Source organism: Sinocyclocheilus anshuiensis, unplaced genomic scaffold, assembly GCF_001515605.1.
Source record: "Sinocyclocheilus anshuiensis isolate Anshui unplaced genomic scaffold, SAMN03320099.WGS_v1.1 scaffold1453, whole genome shotgun sequence".
Taxonomy (NCBI): domain Eukaryota; kingdom Metazoa; phylum Chordata; class Actinopteri; order Cypriniformes; family Cyprinidae; genus Sinocyclocheilus; species Sinocyclocheilus anshuiensis.
The window spans coordinates 220209-229639 of record NW_015549558.1 but is presented as its reverse complement, the minus strand read 5'-3'; the positions used below and the strand labels follow the sequence as shown (position 1 = coordinate 229639).

Genomic DNA, 9431 nt, shown 5'->3' with positions numbered 1-9431 from the left:
CTAGCTATGTTTACAGTGTTTATTATAATGTTTGTAAACATTTCGCGTCAGCATTAGGCCTATTTCTGAATGAAATAATAAAATGCGACTTATACAAATTTTTTTATATGCGCGTTGTGTAGCGTATTTTAACCATGCAGCAAACTTTATTAAATATTTTGATAAATTACTGAAAAAAAATAAAAAAATAAATGACTTTTTAAACCGTTTAACTGATTGCATTAATCGGTCAAAAATTCTTACGGTCGGTTAACGGTTAACTGGTTAAAATTAACATCCCTAGTTACCAACATTCATCTTTTTTATTCAACATAACAAAATGGCATGTTTGGAAATACATGAGAGGGAAAATTATGACAGAATTCTAATTTCTGGATCAACGATTAATAACAGCAGTTAAAAATCGGCCCGATGTCAGACTGAAAGCCTCAGAGTCACCATTTAATGCCACTGGATGGCAAATTATGCAATGAAATTGAATGGTGACTGATCAAGCCAGGTTTAAGACAACTCTTTGAGTGTGAATAAATTCAATTTGTAATTTTAGAGTGAACTGTTCCTTTAAGATGTTACTCATCCTACCGATCGATTCTTTAAATCAGTGAGTGATCTTTAATCAATAAGGGAGCAGTACATCTCCAATCTGTCAAAAGTCGATAAAACAGCAACAAAAGCGGTAGCTTGTTGGATAGCAGCTGATTCCAGCTAACACATGCTAACAGCTCGTTATAACCAAAACAGGAGGTGCTGGACACACTGACAAGTCGTTTACTCTGCTGCCAACATCTCATTCATATGAACGTAACATTATATAGCCGATGGGAAGCATGACAATTTCAACTTTAGGCAAAATGAAACAAACGGAGTCCTGACACTGACTCGCGCTGGAATGACGATAGCTCGCTAACCAGACTTTAACCTTAATTTAGGATATCGGGGGGCAGTGGAGGATCTCAGTGGTGTGTTTGAGGCCTGAGAGGTAATAAACAAAAGCAGCTCACCCAGCGCCACTTGACAGGCCTTGCGCAGCTGGATGTGTTGGCTCCGCTTCACCTCCTTATCCGCGAGGATTTTCTCCAGCGCTCGAGACAGAAACATGCTCTTGGTGCTCAGGCTTTCTGTCTGCGTATGCCGTCGATGGGTTTCCAGCTCTTCCTGTTCTTTCATCTCTCGGTTGACGTGTTAAAGTAGTCCGTCAGGCCGTCATCGCTGGCCCGTTCCCTGCGGTTTGGCAGGGGTGTGAGGATACCAGGAGCGGGCCGATGTTGTCGCTGGTTCAATCGGGGCCAGTTGGACGCTGCTATCTCAGCACAGCGTCGCCATGTTGGCCGCACGTCACGTCACGTGACCCGCGACCCGCAGGCTCTTACACTGATGTGTACATTCAGAGCACGGCTCGGCTGAGGTGGAAACGAATGGGCCATGTGTTTAGTAGGCAGTTTGGTTTCAGGTAGTTAGTGTAGGAGTCCTCCAAAAAAAAAAAGGGATAAAATATTTGGAGGCATGCAGTGGACATTTTAGGTCTTAAGTATTTAACAGTGTGATCACCAGTATATAATTTATTATAGTCATAGTGAAAAACCTCTAAAAAGTCTCTAGAAGGAAACGCCAATAAATAAAAAATGATTAATACATTTTATTTTCAATAATTAATTATTATTAAAAATAGGTAAATACACTTGGCTCAAAGTTGTAGGTGTCTATAAATGAAGTTAGTAATTTGGAATCATGCACACACACACACACACACACACGTGTGTGTGTGCTCTGTCATCAAGTTATATATGCTGGACAGAATAATTTGGAATATATATATATATATATATATATATATATATAGTTACTAATATGCACTTTGGACATACCGGCAGTAATTAAAGCAAAAGGAGCCCCTACCAAGTATTGAGTACATGTACAGTAAATGAACATACTTTCCAGAAGGCCAACAATTCACTAAAAATGTATTTTTTAATTGGTCTTATGAAGTATTCTAATTTGTTGAGACAAGTGAATTGGTGGGGTTTTATTAAATGTGAACCAAAATCATCACAATTAAAAGAACCAAAGACTTAAACTACTTCAGTCTGTGTGCATTGAATTTATTTAATACACGAGTTTCACAATTTGAGTTGAATTATTGAAATAAATGAACTTTTCCACGACATTCTAATTTATTGAGATGCACCTGTATATATATTTGTAAATGTATAATGTTAACTAACACATTAAAATGATATAAAACAATAAATTATATATATACTGACCAGACATGCTGGAAAGGAAAATCTAGAATAACATTTATGTCATCATGTGACCTTCCTTGTACCATCTGTGTTTTTAATAAACAGATATGAATAGCTCAAATAGGTTGGTATATTTTGTTTTGCAGTATTATCGTACAAAACTTTTTTTTTTTTAAATGTCACTAACCAGCTTTGTAAAGACGTGCTTTTTTAAACAAAAATTACAAAAAAATTATTCATAAACCATGAGTATTTTAACTTGTGCAAAGGCAGATATTAAAAATGAGAAAATCAAACTTATTTGTTAGATCAGCTGGACAAAGCTACACTGTTGAAGCAGAAGACTGCTGTTCCATGCTTTAACCACAGGGTGGCCTCCTGACACCAGAGTTTTGCTGCCCTACACCTCTCAGCACTATGGTGTGGCAGAAAACTAACTTGATATATATAATGTTCAATTTATGATAAGGCTAAAGTAAAAGTAAAAAGAAACAAAGTTTCCAGTTCTTTGGAGTTTTTAAAGTAGCACTGAAACTTTTTTTTCACTGGCTGCAATGATGTTTTAACATGAGGCTAAATAGTTGTTCTTTTGGACAACAGTCCTTGGTCAGTTCCTCCAAACAAACAAACAAACAAAATATCTAATTGTCTATGTCTAATTCTAATAACTTAGCAAAGGTAGATGTTGCATAACACATTCAGTGCCTCTTGTTTAAACCTATCCTACTTCATTCTTCTTATGTTATTTTAAAGCATGTTTTCTTTAAAGCAGTTCATTTGGGCCTAACGACAAAGCTGCTTTGTATGTATTGTAAAAAGCTCTTTACAAATAAACTTGACTGATCGAGTTAATGCTGATCCTCCAGCGTATATTTCAAACTGACACACATCACTGATAAAATGAATTCATGACCAACACACCAAGCAAGGAACATAATCAGTGATTTTCTACATATTAGTTTATTTAATTCAGGATTTGACTATAATACATGTGCAGCTATGTCTTAATATAGTATTTATCCTTTTAAAAGTTTCATTATGTGAAACAAATTTACATCATATACTAAGAAAATACTGACAATTTCAGTACAAATCTATATACCCTAAGATTCATCTGGCAAGCTCATTATCAAAAAGAGAAATTGACATGAATGAAAATGCTTAAAAAAGCCCATTTCTATGTATCTCAAAGCAGGTGCTCATAGATATATGGTCTCCTTTAGAAATGCAAAGATATTCACAGTTTGGAAAATAGCAAGTTATTCTTCATATTTCTATTCCCCCTAAAGGTCTGAGCATTAAGTCCCACCAAAGATGCTAGTGGGAAAAAAATTAAAACACTATTTTGTAGAGATGAAAAAAAAGAAAGAATCAAAATCATGAGATTTTTATGCGAGCTAAAACAAAGCAAGTAAAAATACATAGTCTATTTTAAAATAAATAAAACTTCTGTGGTTACAATCCCAAATCGTATGTAGTGGTTAATATAAAAATAAATTAACACAGCTAAAGACTCATTCAATACGTGGTTTGTACCATAAGAATGAATGATCTGGATGAAGTGTTTATGATCACAGCTACAGTTCGTGTGCTACTCCCAGCAGGTTTTGGTAATGTAAGTGCCATGAAAAGCTCTGTGTGATGGGTAGAGGAACTGAGCAGACATCTGCTCTGCTCACAGATGCCCGGTGTTTAGAATTCTCATCAGCAATTATAAAGTGAGAAAAAGGGGAGATAATGAAAGGCTACTTTGGCTAAATATCCAACAGCAGGTCCTAACTGTAAGAGCGTAGGCACATCTGTCTCCCGTCAGTCTTTTCCAGTGTATCCACTGACACGTACTTTGAGATCTCAGAAGTTCGTATTGACGCTTACAGCTGTGACATCATGCATATCATTATGATATGTATGCATAATGACAAAATGGGGAGAAATGTATCTACAGTCATATGAACTTAAAGGAATGCTTTGAAAGTAAGAGCTTAACATTTGTTAATTTGTCCAGTCATTCATATGAGAGGCCATTTTTAAAAATAATAATAATTATCACTCAAGTAGGAAGGACTCACTTTACCATACACAGAGAGTGAATGGTCGTGAAGGTATGGAAATTAGATGACAACATGATTAGGCATGCATTTTTGCCAAGACTGAACAATAGATTTCAGCAAGATGAAAGAAAAAAGAAAGAGAAAATCCAAGTGAACAAATTTTGCCTGTCCCATATAGTAATGCTTAAACTAACCTAACTGTTACATAATTTCTGAAGGGTTTGGCTGTTACTCTGCTGACACGCAAAAAAAAAAATCTTAGTAAGAGGGGAAGATACTGAATATTTTGGTAGATATTCAATATTCATAGTAATTCACTATGAATCAAGGGTTGTTTTCTCCATAATTCGATAGCAACACTTATTTTGTTAGAGGTAACACTTTAAAATAAGGTTCAATTTGTTAACATTAAATAATGCATTATGTATCATGCACCCAAAATAAACCATTTTTACAGCTTTTATTAATCCAGGTTAATGTTAATTTATACACATACTATCGTTCATTGTTCATGATACATTATCTAATGTTTATTTAAACAACTTTAAATGATAAAAAAAGGTAAATATTAGTATATGCAGAAATGAACTTTAACATGGATAATGTAATTATTAATGGTTAGTTACTGGTAAAAAAATAAAATAAAATGTATAACCTGAATGCACTGCAAGTCGCTTTGGATAAAAGCTAAATGCATAAATTATAAATTATTAAATTATAAATTATAATTATAAATTAGTTATGATACCTAATGAATTAAATGTATAGTTCAACCCAAAAAAAAATTATTCTGTCATCACCACCACATTGTTCCAAACCTGTATGACTCACTGCATATCTTTAAATATATTTCATTATATACCCATACAATGAAAATCACTGGGGTCTAAACAAACACTGGACCCCATTGACTTTCCATGTATGGAAATTTCTTCTTTTATACTCCATAGAAGAGAGAAAGTCACACAGGTCTAGAATGACATGAGTGTGAGTAAATGATATTTGATTATTTTGAACTTTTGGCTAAATTATCCTTTTAACTAATGTAAACTAAATGAACCTTATTGAAAAGTATCACAGTAGAGAGACTCTTCATAAATGAAACAACCAAATGTACACATCAGAGCACTCCTTCGAAACATTACAGATAATGATTATGTATTCCAAATGCCCAAAAAGGGTTATCAAGTCAAGATCAATGGGTAAAATAAACCACAGGTTAGAAAAAGAGCAGGATGATAGCCCTTGTCATAAGGAAATATAAGTGATGCAAATAAAACATATCAGTATGAAAAATATGACATTAATCATCTGTCTTTTTGACTATGATTAAAAACATTTGAGATAATAATAGACATCTTAACAAAGGCAGCAGTCTATAACCGTACTGAAATGTCCGATCACATGAAAATATATCCTAAACATTCACTCGAGCCCCACAAAGGTTCACAATTCCCCTGAAAACCACAAAAAAATCGGGAAGCTGAGAGTGTTAATGTTGCAGACGGGAATGGATGAAGAGCATATTTCAGTTCCTTCTGAAGTTCTGTAGCTCAGACTCAGTTACCATGGTAACGCAGAGGATGGATAAAATCCATTGTACTTTGTTCTCTGATAACGCTAGAGTCTTGTGGCTCGGAAGGGAGTGGTTGTCAAAGTATAAAACGATTGTCATGACTCATACGGTGCCGAGTATCTGACGGCCGTCTGCATTCATTCAATCACACTGACTCAGGATGTTCATTATTACTCAAGAAGCAGCTGTTTTTGGTGCTGTGCTGCTCTCCATGGGTTTGATGATAGGAACTACCTGGGGTCCTGCGGTTTTAGAGAAGTGCTGTAAGGTGCTGTGGTGACTGGCCTTCTCTTTTGGTCCTGGACCAAATATAAAGACATGCATTTTCAGTCCTATGGCACACAATAGTGTGTACTGGCATGTGTGTGTGATTATATGCTGCGTGTGCATCTTTACAGTGTAATGACTGTGCCGTCCTCCTCTAGATTTCGCCCTTCCAAACCCCTGTCATGGGCATTCAGAGACCCCACGCTTGCACTGCTTGCCATGGTACCATTTGAGGGGCGGAGGTCGAGGTGGGGCTCGTACCTGGGCAGGGCGGGCATGCTGGTGCTGGCTGTCGCCCGCGCCCCTGCCTGCAGAATAAGTTTAGCCCCTCCGTCTGCCTCGATGACCAGATCCTCCTCCTCCTCGCTCTCCTCATCTGGTTCATAGTTCTGGATAATATGGGACGGGGTCATCGCCATCGAACCAGGAGTTGAGTAACCGTAGAAACTGGTGCTGCTGTCAGATGATCGTCCTGAGCTGCCGGATGTGGCTCCGCTTCCACTGTTGCGTACCACGTTATTGCGCTGATTGGCCGGTTTGACGGTTATAATGAGGTTGTGGCTGTTAGCGATCATCATGTCCGTTACTTGGTCCAAAGACTTCCCGCTCACCTCGATGCCGTTGACTTCGAGCACCTCGTCGTTGACGGCCAGCAGTCCCGTGCTCTCAGCCAGGCCTCCAGGGACCATGCGGGAGATGAAGATGCCCGGGACCTTTTCCAGGCCTTGGGGTGTAACGCGTACGCTGAAACCGTCGCGAATGTAGAAGCCCAGTGGTTTCTCCTGACCATGTTTGTAGAGACGGACACGGCGGTGTGTCTCTGGTAGGATGTCCACATCAATGATGGAGGACACTGGCCGGAAATCTTTGGGCAGGCTGATGATAATAAGAGGCTTCTTCTTGTTGGCGTCCGGGCGAAGGAGGACAGCTGCGAGTGCCGCCGGGGTCTTCTTACGGGTCACGGTGTCCGTGCCGAATGCTGAATAATCTGCCTCCTCTGCACAAAAGGAAGAAGAATGAGAAAGAGAATGTAAATATGTAACGCTTGTGTTAGACATTGCAACTTAAAGGAATATTGTGGGTTAGAAACCAAGTTTAGTTTATTTAGTGATGGGTTACAATGGTCAAGTCATTCAACCATAAAATAAAAAATTAAACTATATTTTGTATATATTTGATTTTTGCTTGTTTTTAAACAAAAATAAAATGGTAATATAGTAAAACAACTAAAAGTGTCTAGGCATCGACACTTTTCAGTGGCTTTGTAAATGCAGTACAATATCTGCATATTGTTGTGAATGTAAACAACCACTTTGATCATGTTTAATTTAAATAATAAATGAAAATAATTTAAACCACTTTTATTTTTTGTTAGCTTTTACTTTATTTAAAAATAAAATAAAATAAAATAAATTAAAATGGGCAATATAGTGCAATAACTAAAAGTGTCTGGACAACGCATGCATATCATTGTGAATATAAACGTACATTATTTGTGCATGTTCATAATTTTTTAATTATTTATCACATATTCAATTTCTCATGTGTGTTTTTTTTTGTCTTGATGGACTATTCCCACAGCTTTGTAAGGAGAGACCTGCAGGGGATACCATAGTAGAGAATGCCTGCTTGTTAGTTTCCCTCCGCCCCTCAGCTAATGTGTAATCTACTGTAAACCCAAGCCTCCTTTCAACCTCTCTCTCTTTTTCTCTCAGCTGCCATTTATGAATTCCTCAGAGGCTTAATCACAGCCTGGACTTTCACCTGCAAGACATTCATACTCAGATCAAAAGGAGAATAGAGTAGGAAGGGAGAGAGGATATAAATGTATGTGCGTGAAGGCTGGAACTGTCTGAGAGGGTTTAAAGCAGTACCATGCATTTTTCTGAACTCCCATTAACCCGAATGAACAATGGTTAACCTAAGAGATGTAATTATTAACAAAAGCCACCATGTTATAAGATTATAACTAACATCTGTATGTTATTTACTGATCTTTTGTATCCATGTCAGACAAGGGTTGTGATGTTTTTGTGGATTTTTTTATGCCATAAACCTGAATTGTAACTCAAAAACAAAAAGTATCTTCCTCCACTGTGTTTGTTTAACCAGGACCATGTAAGCAGGGACGAAGCTGTGTGATCTAGCATGCGAATAGATTTCACTTCAGCCCAAATATAGTCAAAACACACTCGCACACACAAGATTGATTGTTCGGTAAGAGCAAAGGTCCCCCCCCGCCAGTTCCCACCAGAAAACTACCTGGATTGTCCTTGTGTTTTGTTTCAACATGAATATGCAGCCCTGTGTTGAAATTTTAACAATCATTTGGCAACTTGCCATCAATACCTGCAGACATCATAAAAATGTCTTTCTGACCTAATAGAGCTGAGGTTTATTCACAAACACGCAGCATGCACACACAAGTCTCAGCTATGCAAGTTTGGCTGGAGCGGTCAAGCATGTATGGAGGTCTTTTTTCATCTCCTCCAGCGTTCTTCTCCTCTCTTCCTTCCTTATCTGCTCCACTCTTCCATATTGAAGTGTAACAATGGCTTCATAGTCAGAGTTGAAGGGCAGCATGGGAAGTCCCTGAGGACCACTCAAACAGGCACAAACTAGCTCTTCTGTTAGCTCAGAGATCGAGAAGAGAAAAAGTGAAAGGATGCATAAAAGCAGCTTTTGATATATGGAAACCGCATCATGTTAACGGACACACAAACCTCTATCATCTCACTTCCTGAATGCAGGACAGCTGGCTCTTTGTGAAACCTGACGCTACAGAAACCAGTCCGGTCGTAATGGCTCATTACAAACATGTTGGAGACAGTCCACACACAAGCATACAGGCCCTTTTTACACCCCTATCATGCATTGGGCTCCTTACAATCATTAGAGGCAGGCCCGGGATACGATCAGCTATTTTTGAATTATGGCCTGGAGCAATACAATACAAATTTTAAAAAATCATGTATTTGTTGACTTAAGATTGATGATTAGTCAGTCATACATTGATTTATGACTTTTGATTTATGTCATTCATAATTACTATTATTTAAAATAACACACACACACACACACACACACACACACATATATATATATATATATATAGTTTTTTTTAAAGAAATTAATACTTTTATTAACTTTTAAAAGAATGCTGCTCTTTTAAACTTTGATCATCAAAGAATCTTAACACTGATAATAATAAATGTTTTTTAAACAGCATATCAGAATGATTTCTGAAGGATTATGTGACACTGAAGACTGGAGTAATGATGCTGAAAACACTAC

The 9431-nt window shown here is 37.3% G+C and overlaps 2 protein-coding genes across 2 annotated transcripts in view; both read right to left on the bottom strand.

The window, feature by feature from the left end:
* Nucleotides 1-1367, bottom strand: part of LOC107656985 (brefeldin A-inhibited guanine nucleotide-exchange protein 2-like) — a 37494-nt gene extending 36127 nt beyond the window's left edge. The window contains exon 1 of the mRNA XM_016444957.1: nucleotides 1002-1367. Within this exon, the coding sequence (XP_016300443.1) occupies nucleotides 1002-1167 (166 nt within the window). The 5' untranslated portion in view covers nucleotides 1168-1367. The remainder of the gene's footprint in view (nucleotides 1-1001) is intronic.
* A 3777-nt stretch (nucleotides 1368-5144) lies between these two features.
* Nucleotides 5145-9431, bottom strand: part of LOC107657018 (partitioning defective 6 homolog beta-like) — a 21746-nt gene continuing 17459 nt past the window's right edge. Inside the window, exon 3 of the mRNA XM_016445001.1 lies at nucleotides 5145-7134. Within this exon, the coding sequence (XP_016300487.1) occupies nucleotides 6263-7134 (872 nt within the window). The 3' untranslated portion in view covers nucleotides 5145-6262. The remainder of the gene's footprint in view (nucleotides 7135-9431) is intronic.